We start from the raw sequence: 21992 nt of genomic DNA, 5'->3' as shown, positions 1-21992 counted from the left end.
TACACTTTATTTCAAACTTCTTGTTGAAGTTTTGGATTCTTTTGTTCTTTGTTCCCATAATCTGGAATTGCAGATTAATTTTGATCTTTTCTCAGATTTATCTTAATTATTAAATATTTTATTGTATTATAGTTGATATGTTTTTATTTTTGCCCCTTTTAACAGAACTTTTCTGAATTTTAAAACTTTGACTTTTCTTTGTTTTAATCTTGTTCAGAATATTAAAGAAGATTTTCACATTTATTTTTAGAAACTATTTGAAGTAGAAAGAGTCACTAAGGGTTAGAAGAGAATAAATGTAATGCTCTGAGATTTCATTTGATTTGTTTTGATTCCACCCAACATAAAGTTTATCTTTTATTTATCAACAACATCCATCTACGAGTACATTTTTAAAGCCCAAACTCACAGAATTATATCCAGGTGCCTTTTATATTGCCACAGATAGTTCGGAGAGAGCTGGCCGACACAAGAGGGAAACTTTTTTTTGTCTCAGGTTGGCGTTAAATACCAGGTTTGGGGGATGAGGTTCCTCTGAGAACCAAAAAGACTAACTTTCCACACATCGTGTGTGAAGGTTTCGCCCCTTCCTGTCAAAAGAAAAAACAGCTCACCCAGCAGATTTTGGTAGATTCCCAATTTCGCTGAAACACATCCGTCGTGTTATGTCGGACCTCTGGATACCAGCGGCTCAGGATTGTTTGTAATACTTCAATTTAGAAGAGTGTAAATATTTTCCCTCGGCCACAGCCTTGAAAAAACAACCACTCTTTTTTTTTGAAGGGCCGAGGTCGCCAACCAGGCAAGACAACCTTGTGCAAGGTGAGGGGTTACAGGGTCAAATCCCAGCAGTCAAGAGGCCATTACTGTAATTTTGATAACGCAAAAATTACACCAAAATGTGTTTGAACTAACCAGAGTGTGGCTCTGTTACGTAACAACCTGGCTGGTGTTACTTACCACATCCCCTCTCTCTGACCTTGGACCCTCTTCCTCTGTTTAGAAAAACGATCTCCTTGCATCAATATTCCAGATATGTGGAAGTAGGGGTAGAAAAGAATTGGAGATGACTGTTGTCTTCAATCAGAGTTCGCAGACCCTTGCCAAGCAGCTCTTTTACACCCATATTTGGATTTTTTTAATTCCGAAAATGATTGTCCTACAACCAATTTATCTGCATATAGCACTTAAAATGTTAAATGGTAATGAGGTCAATGAGAGACCTGGTGGCGAGCTCATTCTGGAACAAGGGTGACAAATACTTCAAAGGATAAATGGACCCAGATGGTTATCATCTATTTCTGATTATCAACATTTCTTTGTTTATGGAATATATAGATTAACACCCTGGACAAGTGTCCACTTTATTTCTTGTACGTCTACTTGTTGGCTTGCAGGAGCAGGAACCTCTTCCGCCCATTTAATGATAATCCAGAATAGGGGTGTGAGAAAATATCAATAAACCGATAAACATCAATATTTTTTTCACGTTAATGTATTTATATTCAACAAGGCTATATTGTTTTTTATTTAAAGTTTGTTGGTTTGGACTTTTTTGGAGGGGGTTTGAAATTATATTTTACAGTATATATAATCCTATTTATATTTAAAATCAACATGCAAATATTCACAGCGTTTGTTCATTTTGGTGTTGTTTATTTAACTTCCTTAAAACATTACACACCCCTCGGTTAGAGGAACATTGCGAGATCCTAGCGATGACCGAGGATGAGAAGATGGTATACTTCCACCTCCTTCGGATTTTAAAGATGATACTTGGAAATATTTTGGCTTTCAGTTGTAAAAGAGAGAAAATGAAACAATCACAAGATAAATGTTTATGTCCCGTAAAATCATAAAAAAAGTATATAGAAATATATTGTATTGTGAGCAAAACGTATCATATCGTGAGCCAAATATATTGTATCAGGAGCTGAGTATATCGTATGGAATCACATCGTGAGCTGATAATATTGAATCAAATTGTATGCACTATCCCAGACCACAACTGTCTGAGCTAGCTATATGGCCTGGGAACACCCTGGACAGGTCTTTAGTATGTCAGTCATCGGTTCTACCCCACAGTCCACACCCAGAGGTTCCAGCTTTTGACCTTCTGAGGCGTTATCGTTTATAAACTAAAGTAGATTTAAGTTTATTAATAGTCACCAGTTCTTCAGCGACCTTCTTAAAGTTTCCGTTGTTTCCTCGCCTCACTGTAAATCAACCAACGGTGCCATTCTGGTATTTTTCCAGAGTTACCCAAACCTGCTCGGTGGGAGTCACATGAGCTGGCAACAAGGCTGCTGTGTTCCTGCCTTTTGCTCCAGTCAATTGACAGTTGCACAGTATTTTGGGCTCAATTGCCCAAATCAAGGGATAAGCGTAATTGCTGGTGCGATAGAGCTGCTGTTCCTCGTTCGGGGCTTATCACAGAGGGAGAACGTCACCACGCTGACAGCGGTTTGGCACGACCCAGGAGTGGATCGACTGTGTCCATCAGCTGATAACTTTTCCACACTTCCGAGGCGGATTCCTCTTTCTAATAAGACTACTGTCTCCCTTCACACCTTTATTAGTTCGTTAACACTTGATAAAACCGACTTGTAAAACAAAAGCAGGGCGTCAGGTTTTCCACGGTGGTTAATTCGCAGGTCAACTTTTCTGACTCATAAAGTGGAAAAGTCGACTACTGGCCCCAAATCGTAAACGAAGTTTATGCCTTCGCGCTGATGCAATTTAATGGCTGCTGTTATGTTGCTCACTAATTACCCTCGTAATTGTTTCCATTTCGCTTTCTATTCTTGGGGTTTTTTTATTGCCTTGGCTCGTGTTTTCTGGCATGGATGCTTAGGCTTCTGTTTCAATTACTTCGATTCCAATATTGTCCGTCACTCCAAGGTGAGAAGTTCGTTGACAGCATCAGTAGAAGTTTATTAAAGTTTCCACCAACGTGATGCCCAAACCATCCATTCATCCATTATAGTCAGGGTCGCAGCTAAGGTATAACGGTCCTCAGAACCTCCTTCAACTCTTCTTGAATACACTCCCAGTTAAAAACAGCGTCCCTGGTCCTTCTCCCAGTTAAATACCTCACCAGTTAGGTGTCAGGGAGACATCCTGACTGGATGCTTGGGCCGACCGCCTTCTTTTGGATACGAACATGTTCTACTTTGAGTCTCTCCCATGTGGCTTATCTTCTATCTCTACAAGCTTCTAGATGTATTCTCCATCGTTTATAACCGTCACAAGATCGGGAGACTTACGGTGGTCCCTCGTCTATCCTCATTATACATGTTTCAAGGCCGTTAAACCTCTAACCGCACTCTTTCATACACTTTTCTCAGACAGGCATTAACATTTTCTCACAGTTCCCTCATATTTCACTCAAAGTTCATACTTTCGCAGATTTAAAAAAATCCAATATACCAAATACCATATTAGTAAATGAAACCAAAGAACAAAACTTGTTTTCAAGCCCAAACATTTTTAACAAATTTTGACATATAAGAGGTTTGACATATAAGAAATAATTACCAGTAACTCCTTGGTGCAGGTGTTTTTTTCCGAGTGCAGAACATAGTTATGGGTAGTTGTTTATGTAAATGTGGCTAGCTGAACGCATTCTGTACTCCTTTAGCCAATCAGGACGCCCAACACAATGCGCACTGTACACATACTGTACACTGTAAAAAAACATGCAAAATTACACGCCAAAAAATCTGCGAAACTGTAAGACTGCGATAGGTGAACTGCATTATAGCGAGGGACCACTGTACAGTTATTGCGTTGGACCTTAAAATAGGTTAGGAAAATACGGTCCTAAATCGGTCCTAATCTCTTGCTTATCATGTTTACTCCTGATCACCTTTTGTCTATTAAACTATCCTTTAATTAATTAAATTGGCCGATCTAATAAGTCCAATGAGCTAAAAGTCTTGCGCATTTTTAGAAAAGAGGAGAAAATGCTACTTCAATCTGGATCGCAAGTATAAAACCAACGGGCTGACATGCACCCACCACATGGAGCTCAAGAATCTGACTTCTGCCCTCTCCTGTAGACTTAAACGAGTGCCTTAACCAAACCATGTGCGGGAGCGGAAGGTGTGTCAACACCGAAGGATCCTATAGGTGCAACTGCTTCGAGGGTTACAAGCCTTCCCTGGACAACGTGTGTCGAGGTTGGTTTTTTTCCCCTCTGCGCTACTGCAGAAGCTTTGTGGTACAACTTTTTAAAGGGCTTTTTTATTATTCCTCTCACCCCCACTTCTCCCTTGTACATGTTCTTTCCAGATGTGGACGAGTGTGCGCTCCCAGGAGTCTGTCTCAACGGCCAGTGTGTCAATCTGGACGGCACCCACGAATGCAATTGTAACCCCGGTTACGAAGCGACCCCAGACAGGAAAGTTTGTGAAGGTCTGTGAAGGATTACCGAGCACTCGTCACTCTCTCTCTCCCTGGAATCGCCTCATAATGTCTTTTCTTATTCTCAGATGTCGACGAGTGTGTCACCGGGAACGTGTGTTCGGTGGGGATTTGCATCAACACGGCAGGTTCCTTCACCTGTCAGCAGTGCCCGCCTGGTTTCAGACCCTCTGTTGATGGACTGAGGTGTGAAGGTATGACGCCAACAGGACCGGTCCGTGGTCGTGAAAAAACGACCCCGTTTTGCTCGATTTAAATTTCTGGTTTTCTCTGCAGATGTGGACGAGTGCGCCGAGGGAGACTTGTGCCTGGGTGGCGTCTGTAGCAACACCGACGGGTCCTTCACCTGCACCAGGTGCAAGGCTGGTTATAAGGTGTCGCAGGACAAGAGACGGTGTGAAGGTAAATTCCTTCGGCTTGACCACGAGATTTTAAAGGGAATTATTGTGTTGATTTGTGTCTTTTCATTTAAATATTCCCATTACAAAATGTGCTTAAGCCCCGCCCACTGAAAACACTACGCTTTTCTGGAGGTTAAATCTCATTTACCATAACCACGGCCACTCTGCTGTGAATAGCAAAACAATCAAGGTTTGTCACCCAGAGTCATCAATACAGGAAGTCTTCACCTCCAAGGGACTCATTGTATAAACAAAGCAGGGCATGATTGCAGCTGGCTGGAGGAGGAGGCCATAATTATGTCATAATGGACTCTCATTACCTCTTGTTCCCCAAAATTTCAGACAGTGAATAACTTTATGGAGTAATAAGTTCAAAACATGGTCATGATGAGGGACTTACTGCATCTTGGAGAGGTCAACATTTGAAACAAGCGTTGGGTTTTCACATAAATTGCCCTTTAAAGTTGAAAAAAGGGTTTAAATTTATCATTAGCATCACAATAAGTAGCATAACTTTTATTGGATTCACAAGCTCTTTATAAATATGTATAATGTCCACTTCATTAAAAAGTAAAGTAGTTTCAGGAATTGTGTGTATTTAGTGGGCAATGGTGCAGGATCAAGGGCCACATATGGACCGCAAACCCTAGCCTTTGGACATTCTAATGGTAGAAGCAAAAAGGAAGTTTTATGTCAAGGACGATTTATACGTTAATCCTTACAACACAACCACCATCTATTCTAATTATGTCGTCCACCCCAGATATTGACGAGTGCCAGTCACTGTCCACATGTGCCAACGGCATCTGTCTGAACTCTGAGGGATCCTACGAATGCGAGAACTGCCCAACCGGCTACCACGTATCGGATGACGGCGAGCTCTGCGAAGGTTGGTTTACTCAGCGGTTACATCATACAATGTAGTTCATAGAGCCCACACTGGCAGGAAGACTGGCTCCGGCCTGTCATGGTGAATTTAGGTGTTTTCGTTGGACGGTGCTCCCTTCTAATAGTGTATGTTGTTTCATGCCAGATATTGATGAGTGTGCGCTGCCCGCTACATGCCCCCGTGGAACTTGCACAAACACACCAGGCTCCTTTACGTGTGTCGTCTGTCAACCCGGTTTCAGGGCCTCACTGGACACACAACACTGTGATGGTAAGGTGTTTTTTTTTTTGGGTCCGTTTGACCCCGAACCCACCGGGCCGTTTATTTATGTTTAAATTAGACTGGACTAATGTTAGCATGAGGGATTTATGCTGTCACGGAATTCTTGTTTTTCTTTTTACTACAGAAGGCATTCAGGCAAGATGTATAGGAACCCCAGAACCGCCTGTATAAATCATAAATCACAATGTTAATATTCTATATTTATATTGAGATATTTGCAATACTATATTAGCATTTCTATGTAAATAAGAACTGATTAGCATTGCTAACGGATAGAGGGGTTTGTTTTCCGATACCAGTCCCCAAAATAGAAAGACCTGTGTCCTTAAAACCAAAATGAGTTGAGCTACATGTATATTTGAACCGGTGGCATTTTGGTACAGAGTGTTTTCACCTGTCTCTACTAATGGCTACATTCAAAAAAAAAAAAAGCTAGAGAAGGATGCAGTGGGTCTTTTTAGTCATTTTTTCCCTTCCCTTCGTTACTGTTCCCAATCACTGAACCGACAAAAAAAGCCTCATTAGTCTGATTATTTTTCCGGTAAATGTAGGTTAAAGTCCACCCAACATGACCTTAATAAATTTCCTGCTGTATATTTGTCCAGACCTGGAACATGTAGGCAGGCCTGGAAGGAGCTTTTTAAAAGTCCCAACATATCTATTACAAGTTTGGGGGGGTGCTGGGGGGGGGTGTTCGCCAGCATGTTGCTCAAATGCTTCAGATTTTATGTAAATAACATCAGGTGTGACAGCATGGAACAGAAATCTCATTATCCAAAATAAAAATCCCAGAACTCACCGTCCAGACATCACATCATCATAGCTCCGGACCCCTCTGGCAGCGCTGGCTCGACTCTTGCCCTTGAAAAGAACATGACGAAGTGGAGGCAAATCCAGCAGATTTTTTTTTTGTTTGTGCTTGTGTCCAGATGTGGACGAGTGCTTGGTGCCTAACCTGTGCCCGGGTCAGCTGTGCCTGAACACGCCGGGGTCTTACAGCTGCAGGAGTTGCGCCCCCGGCCTGCAGATCTCTGAGAACGGACTCAACTGCGAAGGTGATATTGGTGAACTGGTATCAGACCGGGGGCGGGGGGATATGATGTTCTGTAGTGGCATCGGTGGTTACTTCAGGGGACAAAAAGCCAAAGTGAAAGTTAATACTTGAGCAGAGCTCCGATGCTGGACATGGTAGATTGTCCCGGACTATGTTTCTGGGAACAGGAGCAGACCTGGTTGACCCTGCCTGTTGCAAAGATCATGATAGTGTAAATGCATTGGGTTACAATAAGAAGTAAAGAGCTTTTCTTCAGGTGCACAAGTGATAGTGTATCCTTCTTTTCAAATGCCCTTTTTAAGGGAAAAACATAAAAATAGATCTAAAAATCCATAGATCTGAGATCCAAGTGGTTCAAAGGTGAGTTTACTGGACTATGTAGAGTTCCAGGCAGAAGTTTCTTCAATTCCAAATGAGCCAGGGTTAGGAGCCGGTATATATCCTTAACAGAGAACAATAGGGAAGGCTTGGAATCAATGTATGGGCTGAAACCCATCAGGGTGATCGAAATTTTCGGGAATCTTCCTAGAACTCTACGCAGTCCAGTTGACTCGCCCTTTGAACCCCTTGGACCACCATGACCTGGACGAATGAGAACCTTCGAGGACACATGGATCTGGAACACGTTGAGGCCCCCCCGGAAACTTGTACCTTTCCAAAAGCTAATAAAAACAAATCATGAAGAAGTATTTCGTAGATAATGGGAACTGAAATATCTGGCGCAGAAACCAAAACTTTTATGCAGCCCGAGGCTAAAAAAATTCTCCATAAAAGTCATCATCAATCGAACACGTTTCGCATCCAGTTTTATCCAGATGTGTTCTTTTATTGTGTTGCTGGCGCCGTTCAAATCAATCAGTCAGAATAAATCATTATGCCGACTCTGAAGAGCCAAGAGAGTTGTTAACCAGATAACTAATATCCATCCGAGGCTCCGGAGCAGCGTGAGGTGTCACGACAGGAGGACGGAATGTTTTTCCGCCTGGAGTGTGATTACGCAGCCTCTTCAGAGAACTCCTTAATTTCTCTTGACAGGATTTATGAGATCAATGCGGCGAGACGGCTCCTTTGATGAATCCGAGGAGGTTGTATCTGTCATGACTTCATGTGGAAGGAGATGAGTATTTAAAAAGCGGGTCTTGGTTAGTAAGTCGGATGAAGGGGAGATGCTGGGAGGAAGCTTCCCCCCCGCTGATCATATCTAACGACAAATGTTCACTTCCTAATTGAAATGGATGTGTAAAGTGCTGGTCACCCCGATCACTCGACACTGACCCGCACTATTCCCCCCCCCCCTTTTTTTGGAAACACAATCCATGCGAAGGAATTTCCAGCGATGGGATAACAGCTTGTAGATTCAGTAATTACACACCACCTGTAATGGAGGCTGTTTTGGGATCGGAGTCCAGCATACTTGTCTTTCCACCCTTTTTAATAAACCACTGTCAGTGAGATCTAATAACAGCAGCTCCTTTTACTGTATTGTTGGTCAGCTCCACAAACACCAGTCCAGGCTCTCTAACCTTCTTCCCCCCTTTTTTCTCTCCCTCAGACGTGGACGAGTGTGCGATGGCGGGTGTGTGTTCCACAGGGGTCTGCACCAACACGCATGGGTCGTTCTCCTGCATGTCCTGTGACCCCGGGTTCACGGTGTCACCCCACGGTCACACGTGTGAAGGTACAGTAGGATAAAAGGAGTTGTTTTACAGAGACATGGACGTGAAGTTCTCTCTTAGAACGACCAGTTAACTGTACCAGTTATTATCAGAATCAGAAACTTTTACTGACAGTGTTGTGAACACAATAAAAGGATTATTTTGTAAGAAATAAGATAACACACAAATTAAGCAATCGAAAAACAGTGTATTAATTTTGTCTACTTTGTTTTAATATCGTTTTTTAAGGAAAAGCAAAGGAAATTCAAATAAAATTACAGTTTTATAAATGTATTATTTATAATAATTATAAAATATTTCAAATACATTTGTTACCTCTTAAAAAACAAAATGGAATTAGGCAACATATACGTATATAAAAAGATTCATAACATAATAATATTAAAAAATATTATGGCAATGATAATATATTTAAATAATCTTAATATAAATATAAAATGTGTTTAGTTTATTTCATTTAAACTGCTTTATCAGTATGTTTTTATATCCAAAATTCTAAAAAGCAATGTTTGATAAATAATAATCTTTATAGTTTTCAATGCAATGTTTTCTTGTTATACATATTTGTTAACTGTATAATTTTAATAAATACCATTTAAATTCTATTCATACCGAAACCAAACAAAAAGAATAAATTAAAAAAGAAAAAAAAGGTATTTTACAAATAATTGTGTTAAAAATAAACGCTAGCAATATTATCCTTTACCTACCTCAATAAGTTCCATACCATTGTGTGTACCTCCAGATATGAACGAGTGTGAGGATGTCAGTGTGTGTCAGGGAGGTCAGTGCACCAACACCGTGGGCTCCTTCAGCTGCACTTGTCCTCCCGGCCTGGAGCTGGTGGACGGCGTCACCTGCAGAGGTCTGTAGATGCTCCTCCCGCCTGGAGAAAAATCCTCTTTAACATCCGCTAAAAACTGTCCACAGACATCGACGAGTGTTTGACGGAGGCGAGGATCTGCGGAGAGGGCGACTGCGTCAACAGCGAGGGCTCCTACTCTTGTATCTGCCCGTCCGGGTACATCAACTACGGGACTCGCTGTGAAGGTACTTTTTATTGAGTTGTTAGGCCAAAAAATCTCTTGTCACTTCTCATGACCTCAACTCTGTTTTTCCACGGATTTCACCGGTATTAGACATGGAAAACACCCTCTAATCTCTTTGGTTCATCAGTGGAGAAATAAAATCATCCAGAGCTGTCAAAATAGACTCAACAGTTGACTTAACATGATTATTTTCATGTCTGGGAGGCTGTGAATCTGTGTGACGAACAGCATGGAAATAATGATTTGCGAGCGAGTATCAAAGGTTACTTCCACAAGGACTTTGGAGTGCAAGATGGCGCTATAGTGCGGTACGTTGGAGTTCGCATTAAGCTTCTAATCACCCTCAAAACTTGAGTCAGGCGAACACAGATGTGTGCTGGGAAATAGAGGCTTCTTAGGTCCAAAACTCTCTTTTAATTGAGATATTTACTTTAGAAAATTATCTTAAGCCCCTGAATCCCACTGAAAAATACCTAATTTTTCCGAAGATTACATCTCGTTTACATAACCACACGCACTCTGTTGTGATTGAAATGCTCATTGAGGTTCATCACCTCGCGTCATCAATCCCAGAAGTCTCCCCCTCCATGGGACTTGTTGTATAAACAAAGCGGGACGTGATTACAGCTGGCTGGAGGAGGAGTAAGACCGTTATTACGTCATAATGGACTCCCCTCTCATAACCTTTTGTTCGCCAAGATTTCTGACGGGGGGTTAACTTTATAAAGTAATCACTTCAAAACATGGTCATGATGAGGGACTTACTGCATTTTGGAGAGGAAAACTTCAACATTTGAAACATGTGAGTGAGTCAGGAAATTTACACAGTAGATTCAGCTCTAATGTATTTCTAGCAAAACATTTAACGCGATATCTGACCTAACAAAAAGCTTAAAATGAGGAATATGAACTTCGAAGCCAAGAGTTTAAAGTAAAATATGCATTGGTAAAATTCATAAGGAAAAAAAGGAAATTCAACAAGCAGACAGTAGAAACAAACATGTATTTCCCAGTAGACAATAATACAATTTTGACTTTCCACAAACTTAAGACCCGCTCCCAGCGGTTTTTGAAGTGTGACTGAAAAAACAGTGTCTGTTAAAACACTTTTTTCGGTCGAAGCTAGAAACTGACGTCTCACTTGTGAGACTTTCCACTTACATGTTCGTCGCTGAACCGTCGAGTTCATGTTGTAATGCTGTAATTATCCACCGATCTGCTGCTAATCAAGCGTCCACAGACTCGGTTCCGATTGTTTTTCCGAAACGTGTTTCCTGTTCGCCAGTGTTCCGCGGCGAGCTCCAACAGCCGTTCATTCTTTCATCCAGACGTTTGGCTGATCAGAAGTTCCCCGAGGAGCGATAATTGCTATTTCTTGATGATTTTTTTTTTTGTTTAATTAGTCTGCGTTTCTTATCCCCCGCATCACAGACGTGGACGAGTGCGGTGACGACAACGTTTGTATCCGGGGTCAGTGTGTCAACGCTGAAGGATCGTATCTATGCTTGTGTGAAGCCGGGTTCAAGTTCAGCCCGGAAACGGCCGACTGCGAGGGTAAGGGATTTATCAACTGCTCTTTTTTGGGGGGGGGGGCTCTGGCGCTTTAGCATACCAGGCCAACATTCATTCTGAGCCGGGTTGAAAGCTTAAGTTCCTATCGTGGCCATCAGAAGAAACAGAGAACTCTCCAAAAGTTTACCACAAAACCCTGAAATTAAACTATAACAATAGTAGTTAACCAGTAAATGAATGTTAAACGTATGCTAATGAAACATCTGTTATATCTATATAAGTGATCACCCTCATGTCAACTAAGGGTTGGGATTATTTCCGTTCCTTTTTAGAGTTGTAGATAAAAATGTTTGTTCATTTTAATGTAGTGACTGGAGCTAAGTTGTTGTTGTCTTGGTCTTGTCAAAGGACACGCTTAGAAACATCCAAATACCTCCATACTGCTTGTCTGTAACGTCTATCTTGGATTGAATCTTCTCTTCTTGTTCTGAAAAAACTGAATTAACTCTTTATTTTAGGTTTGTTTGTAGTGGAAGCTTCAGGTATCTCGGCTCCAGCTCCACTTCATTGAAACACATTGCAAGTGCAAAATGAACAATGATAGCCTAGCGTATTTCACTAAAAAAAGCTTAAAATATATCTTTATTTAATTTTTTTCGAAACAATGTCAAGACTTCAATACGAGAGGGATGATACAGTCGAGCACCAAGGAGGTATTTGGATGTTTTTTTTTTTTATTTGGATGTTTTTAAGTGTGTCATTTGAAATAAACATACATTTTTGCCTTTAACTATTTGCCTTTAAAGAACCGATTGCTCTGAAAGTAAGTAAGTAAGTAATATTTATTTATATAGCGCTTTCCTAAGTAATCCCTTAGTCAACATGAGGGTAGAAGTAGTAGAAAATAAGTGAAATTTGGTTAACTATCCCTTTCCTCTCTCCCTCAAAATTGTTACCTACGGCCAAGTCTCAGATAGAATTCTGTACTGCCAAAACATCCTACCTGCAGATAGGTGGTCTTGACTACTGTACAAGTGATCCTCGCTCTACCTCGGAGTGTATTTAGAAAATATGGGTTCGCCAAAGCCTCTCAGGACTGAAGGGAGCCTGCAGTCACTCTCTCCCAAAGGGAGTCTGAATGACCCCTTTGTGAGCTGAAGGTGTTTCTCCCTCTGGAACTTCTCCCTTCAGCTCCTTCACAAGTTCTTCAGTTGCTGAGAAAATATTGTTCTTGGCCATTCCTCTCGCCTGCCGCGTTTACTGAGGACACCTCAGAGCTCCTGGACGACTCCCGTTCAGGCGGGGAGAACTCGGAAAGGGGAGGATGTGCATCACCGTTGATTGCACATGTGGTTGTTTTCGTACCTCTTGTTTGTCAGTTACCGACAAACATCTGCCTTTCTCTCTCATTGCACAGACCACAACGAATGCAAGGAGTACGGGAGCTCGCTGTGCGGTACCTGGCGCTGTGAGAACACCGTCGGCTCGTACCGCTGCTTCATGGGCTGCCAGCCGGGCCTTGAGGGAGTGGACTGCGGTGAGTGCTCACGACATGCACGGTTGATGTAAATCTGGCTGTTCTGTTTGAGCTGCTTGAAGATTCCAGCAGTCTTATGTCACGATATGGAGATTTAGTGGAGAGGTTTGAAATATTATGGCGATGATTTAAAGTACATGTGTGCAACTCCAGGCCAGCCGGAGATGAACAATGGTGGCTTAGTTTAAATGTTCAATTGAATGGAAGGTTAAGACCCCGTTTATACTAAGCCTATCGTAACCGGTTGAATGGACTAGAGGTGCTTAACCGGTTGAAACAAGCCTAGTATGACCGCAAATCAACCGTTTTTTGGGGGGGGGTTTAACCGGTTGAGCAAAAAACACCTCAGGAGTAGGTTTGGTAAGGGTCTTTTTGGGGTCTGCCGTGGCGAAAACCCTGGTGCAAAGTGCAAATGAAAAGAACAAAGTGCAAGGAATGACAAAGTGCAAATATAAAGAACATATATCAAGGTAAAAAACGCAAGGAAAAGGATTAAAATAGAATAACATCATCCCTTTACTCTGCTCCTGCCCCCAAACTCAGAGTTGTAAAGTCTAATAGCACGAGGAATGAATGAGTCCCTGAGTCTATTAGTGTTGCATCATGGGAAGAAGCATTGGTGCACTCCATCTGCTTCTCTGTTCACTGGTGACAGTGTTCAGAGGATGACTGTCATCATTCATGGTGAACAGTAGTTAGTCCAGAGATCTCCTCTGTCACCAGTAAGTCCAGCTTCATGCCTATCTCTAGACAGTTATAGCTTCAAAACTTACCAGGTAGATAACCATGTCAACTGAGAGACATGACCTGAGAACACTTCACTTTGGAGGTGTTTGAACTGAAACCTGGAATTGTAGGATCAAAACTATAAATTGTTGCCTCATCTTAAGCTTGTAGAAACCTCCAGAGGCAAATTGCTACCATAAATGAACAAAAAGCTATTGGGATGGGTGGTTGTCCAAATTGTGTATTTCCAGTTTAAAGAAGGTCATTTTTGTATCAGCTGTTGCAACAGGTGCAACTTGACTCTAACACAAGTCTAAGCAAGTCCGAATCAAAAAAAGGCCTCAACCTTCTCTTCGCATTAAGTTGAGAACTTAACGGTCAGCCGAAAGGTTACAGCAGTCTGAGAACACGCGGATGGAATGTTGTGTTGGAAAGCTGCGACTCTTTGTGTTTGAGGTTTCGTGTTTGTTTTAGAGATGTAGAGATGTGGCCTCGCGTATTCTCAGGACCATGAAAGTTTTTATTGGGCTGTCAGCAGTTGGAAAAATTCAGGGGAGAGCGCACTCCTGTGGCGCTGATTGGTGACAGCTCGGAGCGCCGCCCGCCCGATCACCCCGTTCCACGCCGCCGCTTCCTCCTGAAAGCAGTTAAGTTGTTGTCTCCTTGGCACTATCAGTTAAGCCTTGCAAGACGGACTCTGCGAAAACTCAAAAACTTGAGGGAAACATGATTTTTTAATCAACTTTTGTTTCAACGTTTTTTGTATGAAGATGGAACTTCTATCAACTTTGATTTTCTCATTCCTGACTGCTGATATGCCAGTGTTGAAACTTCAAAACACAAATGATGAACTCCGGATGTGTTTCTCTCCAAAGAATCATTGCCCCTTTTATTTATTTATTTTTAGTTTCTGATTCTGCTCTCACGTCATCGCTTCAACTGTAAACACACGTGTATCTCACAGCTAGAGAATCAAACCTGCAACCCCTCAGAAGACGGGAATCGTAAATACCCATGAGGGAGCCGAATCACAGAAGCATTTTCCTCGCCTTGTAAAAATCGTCAGATATTTAAGTAAAGGCCAGACGTGGTGACGTGTAATTTAGGAGAAGGGGCGTTTTTTATTTTTACTTCACGACCTTTAAAAGGCGCAGCGGTTGTGTTTGGCTCACTTGAGAACACAAAAGGAATTTTCTCAGTAGCGTGTCAGCGAGCTATAAGGGGATTTCATTTAGTCATGTTTCTGTACAATTGTTTTTCGGGGCACGGCATGGGAAAACCCGTCATCGATTTTGAAGCTGTGATTTCTACATCGCGCTTATAAATGTCCTGCAGCTATTTCTTGTCTTTAATAAGCCTTTTCCCAGAAGGCGGAAATTGCCTGCGGCCAACCCTCCGCCCCAGCAAAGGTTCCTGGATGTAAAGACTTTAGCATGTGTGGGCAGTTTCTATAGAACAGTCAACATCTTTGCTTGAGTAAAATGAAAAAATGAAAATGACTTCAATGTATGTTAATTTCTGGGACGTGATACAACACCGTTTGACAAAAGCCTGTCTTGAGTCTGCTGTGAAAGATTCATGTATTATCCTTGTTCACTTTTTTAGACTGAGGTTGTAAGATTTTGATGTTTGAACAAAAACTAAAGTTAGCAATTAATAGTTAAAATAGATACTAAAGGCCATTCTGTCTGAACTCCTTGGCTCCTGACTTCTTTTGAGTTTGAAATTTTCGCCCATAGGTCGAAGGAGTTTAACACCCTTGACATTAACAATCTAAGGCAACAATCCCCAATCCCCCTTGGGAAAAAAGTATGTTCACCAACTTAATTTAACCTGAGACCTGCCAGCAAGCATCAGTAAAGTTTACTAAAAAGCCTTAGTAGTAAGGTAGTACTACTTCTACACAACAAACTAGACCTACTTCCTGTTTCTCTGAAGGTCCTCTCGATAGCTAACTATTTCTGCTAAAGATTCCTTAATAAACCCATCACCCAGGTTCACTTGGACAGTGTATTAATCCTAAATTACCGTCAGCTTTTGAGTCTTTTCATCCCTAAAATGAGTTAAAATAGAGACAATAAGTGTTCCATATCTCAGCTTTCATCACCCTCTCTCAGACCTCCCGGCTGCCATCAGTCTTTCCTTCCAAACTCCACTGAAGCACTTCACACTTTGAGAAAACAAACTATCCCAGAGCCGAGGATTTATTCTGATTGACCTGCTCAAATATTCGGCTCCAGGACGCAATTAGAATGTCTTACAGCTGAGATCCGCGGGGCCAGAAACCCACGTTGGTGTTTCCAGAATGCCGTCGCGTCGCAGTCGTTTAAGCCCACGAGTGCATTCTAGACATCTGATTTGACGACAAAGATGGTTTTGTCTGGATGGTTTATTAGCTTGTGGGAGTCCCCGTCTCTGACCCCAGATGCTAGAGAAGTAGTCGGGACGTGACGGAAGACGAGTCCCCCAGCAGGACCGGTTGTCTGTGCTGAAAGGGAAGACAGGGCTCTGGCTAGAATCCTGGGATTGTGGTTTTACTGGCCCGCTGTGCCCCGTACTTAATGGAAACAAGTCTTATGAGTCCTCGGAGGCATAATAAAGCAGCTTTCATCGAGTTGAAAATGACAGTGATTGTAACCGAATAAATCACTTGGTCTGGATGAAGACTGCGACGTTCGGCTTCTGCTGGTCTAGATCTGATACTATTGTATGAAGGCTCCAATGTCTTTCGTTTATTTGGGGGGGACGATGTGGCCTCACGTCAGTTGTCTTTAGCAACAGCATACTAGTACACAGGAGGAAAGATTGGGTCAAACAGGAAGAGTCACAGCTACTTTCTTCAATGATGCAGCAAAGTACCGGACAGTGATAGGGGGAGTTGATGCTACAGTGAGATTGGAAACAAACTTTAGTCAAGCGACTCCAGTGACAAAAGTAGATCATTCAAAAGTAATTATCACGTCTTGGTAACATCACTACAATAGCTACGATATGAACTGTGTTTATGCCAATATTGCTTCCAAGGAGAGCCGTGAAGGTCTACGGTCTTAGACTATAAATGACCGGCGCCGATTAAGAAAACCAATGCGAGCGTTTTGGCAGCGAACAGGGGGAACTTATGTGTATCTTGATCTCAGGATGGGTCTGGCCGGCGTTCCCCACAGACGGAAAGTTCTTGCTCAGATTCGTATCAGTTTATTTAGGTCTCGTCCCAGCAGAACCAGATCACCTGAAGTGAGATTTACAAGCACACAATTAGAAGGGTTTTTATTGTGATCGAAGAATGTAAACAGGGAGGTTGCTGTAATTTAATTGTCAACGATTTCTTGTTTGAAAAAGGCTTTCCTGTTTTTCAAAACACAAGTTCAAATTAGTCATGGAAACTCTGAGTGGAATGCCCTCTTATGAAACAACAACAGCATGCTGATGCAAAAGCAGATGCCCTGTCATTTCGAAAATGGTAGACCTGTCGGTCACAGCTCTGGATACATAAGCATTAATAAAAGAGTTTTCAAAGCGGATTTTGAAATTTCCTCGTAAACAAGATTTATATGCGCGTGTTTTTGTGTTGACTTTAATGCGGAACCGATAATTTGATAAGTGTTGCGTGTCAGCCTTAGCGGAGCAACATCTCAGGCATTTTAACACAGTATCTTAATGTTTCTAAAGCCTGATCATTAAACTCTTTATTTTTTCTAAAGGGTTATAATCAGAATTTGGCCTCCTTGCTGCGCGGCACTCGCCAAGAAACACTAAATCATGGACGTTGGATTCGGCCAAGAGATATTTTCTTATACAGAGTGTGATAGAGAATCAGCAGCGCTGCCTGCTCTTACACGGTCCCCTTGTTTCTGGACGCATTCCACTACATTTGATTTCTTCACTATCGGATGAATTTCCAGATGATGAAGGGTCTCATGTTGAAGGAGGGTCTTTGAAGGTTGACTACATCGTAACTGTTGTTTGAGCAGGTGATGAACAAGTGATCAACTTGTTTTCTACAGGTGTTGAGAGGTTGGAAAAGGGACTAGAATTGTGTATTTTTTAGTAAATGATATCTATATATTATATATTTTCGACACCTTCAGTCCCAAATATCTGAAGACGACGACTGTCAAACATTTGATGTGGTCTCTATTTTCATAAAACAGTGTTTAAAATAACAATCTTTTGAATAAAAATGGTTCCAAAATGTTGAAAGGTGACTTATTTATTTGATCAAGGAAGGGAAGGCTCACGGATTAATGGCTGAGAAAAAAAGAACAAAAACCTGTATACAGATTTTGGCCTAGCCTAAAAGTGGACTTTAATCAAGAAAGATTTGAATCGTTGCAAAGAAAGATAAAAAAGTGACAAAAATGTAAAAAGTTTAAAACTTGATCTTGGAGTAGAATAATAAATACTTTACTGTGAAACAATAAACAAACCTCAGGTTGAAGTTGTGTTTTTGATTAAGGAAAAGGGTGACAATGAGGTGTTGAGATCTTTGAACTATTAAGTATTGTATAAAATTGTAATCTTTTGTTATGTTCTCACCCTCCAGATGTAGACGAGTGTCTCAACGAAACCATCTGCGGTAGTTACGGCTTCTGTGAGAACATCGACGGCTCGTACCGCTGCCAGTGCGATCAAGGCTACACTAACCCGCCCCTTGACAACACCAAATGTGTTGGTAGGTAATGAAATTACAGCAACGTCATACAGAAAACGGCTATTTGTTAGCAAGAAGTAGCATTTTTTTTCCCTTTATATTTTAGGTTATGGTCAACAATGTACTCATCCTGGACTGCCGTTTTGTGCAGTGTTCCTTCTAACCTTCCTCTCCTGTCTTTCTCAGACGTGAACGAGTGCGAGATGAGTCTGGCGCTGTGCGGTGAGGCCCTGTGTGAGAACTTCGACGGCAGCTTCCTGTGCATCTGCCCCAACGACGATCAGGAATTTGATCCCATCACCAGCCAGTGCCGCTCCCCCGGTAATAGCACTAGACTCACCGTTCCGTCCCACCGCTGGGAGACGGAGTTTTCCCTGATTTAATGAGCCGTCTCCCGTTATCCAAACAGCAAGGGTGACGAGGTGGACACGACTTACTCCACGTATGTGGAGACCTGGCTGGGTGACGGTTGGGTGGGTTGCTCACAAAATGAGACTAATCTCTTGCACAAATGATGTTGTGACTCCTGCACTAGAGCCAAGCAGACTCCCTGTGGGCCAGGTTTTTTCTGCAGACCTGCTTCCTCACCAAGATAAACAAGGTGTAGCTGCTGGCAGTCGGCCGTCAGACATCATCGTCACAGTAACAGATATGCGATGTGTGTCGGGACGGCCGAGAGAACCCTTTGAGTCATGGAAAGGGAGTCATACGGCCTGATCGGACGCGCTGAACAGGAATAGGGCGTATTTATATTATTGAGCGGCACACCCTCTGCAAAGAGATGCTGCTGCTTGTGCCTGGGCAATAAACCCAAAATATGCCCGTGTGTACCTTTTTGCCACATTCCACTGTTTGTTTTCGACGTGCGTTAATCAATCATGTGAAAGTAAAGGTTGCGTTGACTCTCTTGCCAGTGTTTCCATTTGGCTAAGCCAACAGCTTAAGGGTGAGCATGAGTCTGAACAAATGAGCAGGATCAGCAGTGGCAGCCAGGACGAGCGAGTACCTGTGTGATAAACTCTCTATCAAGAGTGAAGCCAGCCACAAATATTAAAGTAAAAGCTTTGTTTGATTTTGCCCGGGTCAGCATTCGCGTCCAGCTTCTGCTTGTCTCTATCGGTCCAGCAGAGGATTAAGTCACCAGAACACACTTAAATGTATAAATATATTGACGTAACTTTCCATTATGTAAAGATTTTTCCTTGGCTCTTTTTCTTATTTTGATTTCATCTCGGAGTTTTGGGTCCAGGGCTTGATGACCTTATCCTACCTTATGCATACTCCCAAGTCACAACTTCTATACCAAAACCATAGTCTCTCTTAATGTGTCTTCAAAGTACTTTTCACAACCCTGACCTCTAAGATACTCGGTCTTGAGCTATTAAGGATGTTTCTTGGTCATTTATTCCTGGTCCTTACCCCAACTTCTTATCTGTTTCTTTCTTATCTTGGTGGCAACTTTCTTTGTAAGGACTCCCACAAATAGTCATCTGTATTATGTATCAGTCCAACCCCTTCAAATACTTGGTCTTGACCTTAATGCTCCTGTCGTCCTTCATCTTCCATTTACACCGCAGATTCTTTGCATCGGGTCAAACGGACCAAAAAGGGTACAGGAGCACCCTGTAACTAGATATGTATTTCTGGCAGCCTGGGAGGTGGTTTGCCTTAACCTAGGGTACCTCAAACACAGTTGTTTTCCATTGGCCCCTGGGTCAACTTGACCCAGAGCCAACACAAGTGTTAAGAAGTTTCCCATTTTTACTCTGGTCATTACTACGGTAAGTTTCAACCCCTAGAAATGTCTTTATCCTTGTCCTAAGTAAGGTCTAACCCTTAAACACTTCCCCCTAAACCTCGTCCATTCTTGACTATGACCCCCAAGAATCTTTTGCTAAACACTTAGCCCTTTGATATATTAGGTGTTTCCTGGTGTTAAGCCTTCAAAGGGTTTTTACACCTACTCTACATCTCGTCTTACAGTCAAAATTAAGATGTATATATCACGTCAATGTCCTAATCTAGGTTTGAACCTCTTCGACCCCACCAAGGTTAGAAACCACAAACATAAACACAATGGTATTATCCATAATCTTCTGGAGTTTCGACCCATAAACCATGATAATCAGAGTCTTAACTTAAGTCAACATCAGTTTTGATTGCCGTAAACACCACTGAGATGTATGATGTGGACCCGTCAAAAACCACACATCAGAATCAGATTTATTGTGTTACATAAAAACAATTTTTCGTGGTGAAGTGGACAAAAAGCGTGACAATCACTGATCAATCAGTCTCTTCTGTGCAGGTGACGTCGGTTCAAAACATACTTCTCCATCCTTTACTGCCACCACGTCGAATGATGAGAAGAAGGAGTGCTACTACAACTTGAACGACGCCAACTTTTGCGACAACGTGCTGTCCCGGAACACCACCAAGCAGGAGTGTTGTTGCACGGTGGGGGCCGGCTGGGGGGACAACTGTGAGATTCATGCCTGCCCAGTTCCAGGAAGAGGTACCGCTCTTTCAGGTCTCCCCATGTTGTTTTGCACCTTCCTCTCACGTCTCTAATTGTTTTTATTTCACAGAGGAATACAACCAGCTTTGCCCTGATGGAAGTGGATTACTGTCCGTTGCAAAAAGACTGGGGGATCAGCAGATTTACAAAGGTACTCAGAAACACAAACTCCAAAGCTCTCCTGCTTCCTCAGCAACTTTACTTTGGCTCAGCAAGCTCCGGTGTCAGCCTCGCTTTTATTTTCACTTGCAGCACCTTTAAAGGCTAAATAAACAGACCTAATCCCTCAGCAGCTTTATACTGGCAAGACGGCCAAGACCTGGTTAATGTGCCACCATCCTGAATACCTAACTAATTACCGTAATTGTCCTGACAGCCTCTTATTTAATTGCTTTTCTAGGGAGGTGCCAATAATTTCACTGGGTGTTGATGTTCGTTAGCTCCAGCTCACTTATGTCACTCCCGGAGGTAAACATCGAATTCTTTTCTCACCAGGCCACTCTGTAGACGCGGACGAGTGTGAGATGTTCGGTTCGGAGATTTGCAAAAACGGACAGTGCTCCAATCTCTTCAGCACCTACACTTGCTACTGTCGCTCTGGCTTCTATTACGACAACATCCGGCTCGAGTGTGTGGGTAAGAGATGCTTTCTTAAGCTGGTGTCGTTTTTGGCAAGATAATTTTAACTATTAAAATGGGAAAAAACTTAGATGTTTTGATGCTCTGATGGGAAAATATGAACTATAAACCAGGGGCCTCGTGTACTAAGACGTTCGTAGCTCTTCTACTAAATATGTCCGTAAGATGAAATCCAGAAGTTGACGCAGCGCAAAAAAAATCAGATTTATGAATCTGTGCGCGACAAGAATTTAGTACTTACTTTTTCTTCGTACATCCCAATAAACCTCGAATTAATCGCAGACTTGTTCGTCACTTTCCACACCCTCATTTACATATTTAAATAATATTTAAATTAAGCAGAGTCTGTGATTTTTCTCCCCACGATCAGAACAAACAAATAAAAACATGCATTTAAATTGGTTTAACTGTGTATATTCATTTAAACATTTCTGACATGGACCAAATACTTACATTTAAATAGTGCAGACGAGCGCAGGTGTAAATGTTTATATTTTATATACACAGTTATTAACACGAGTACTTTATTTACATACGATCAGATATACATATGGGCTTTGACGTGGAAAGGTTGCTAAGCACTTTTTTTGTCCGTAAAACCCATTAGTACATCAGGCCCCAGGTTATTATTCT

At 42.0% G+C, this 21992-nt stretch overlaps 1 protein-coding gene across 1 annotated transcript in view; it reads left to right on the top strand.

Annotated features, from left to right (window-relative positions):
* Positions 1-21992, top strand: part of LOC148060595 (latent-transforming growth factor beta-binding protein 2-like) — a 114789-nt gene that overhangs the window by 85682 nt on the left and 7115 nt on the right. Inside the window, exons 20-36 of the mRNA XM_087779309.1 lie at positions 4062-4181; positions 4294-4416; positions 4494-4619; positions 4702-4827; positions 5590-5715; positions 5860-5985; positions 6927-7052; positions 8604-8729; positions 9473-9592; positions 9658-9777; positions 11208-11330; positions 12706-12825; positions 18095-18223; positions 18389-18523; positions 20511-20717; positions 20791-20871; positions 21216-21356. Coding sequence (XP_087635435.1) covers positions 4062-4181; positions 4294-4416; positions 4494-4619; positions 4702-4827; positions 5590-5715; positions 5860-5985; positions 6927-7052; positions 8604-8729; positions 9473-9592; positions 9658-9777; positions 11208-11330; positions 12706-12825; positions 18095-18223; positions 18389-18523; positions 20511-20717; positions 20791-20871; positions 21216-21356 — 2175 coding nt within the window. The remainder of the gene's footprint in view (positions 1-4061; positions 4182-4293; positions 4417-4493; positions 4620-4701; positions 4828-5589; positions 5716-5859; positions 5986-6926; positions 7053-8603; positions 8730-9472; positions 9593-9657; positions 9778-11207; positions 11331-12705; positions 12826-18094; positions 18224-18388; positions 18524-20510; positions 20718-20790; positions 20872-21215; positions 21357-21992) is intronic.

This window comes from Callionymus lyra, chromosome 18 (assembly GCF_982586985.1).
Source record: "Callionymus lyra chromosome 18, fCalLyr1.hap1.1, whole genome shotgun sequence".
Lineage (NCBI taxonomy): Eukaryota > Metazoa > Chordata > Actinopteri > Syngnathiformes > Callionymidae > Callionymus > Callionymus lyra.
This window is presented reverse-complemented; position numbering and strand designations above follow the sequence as displayed.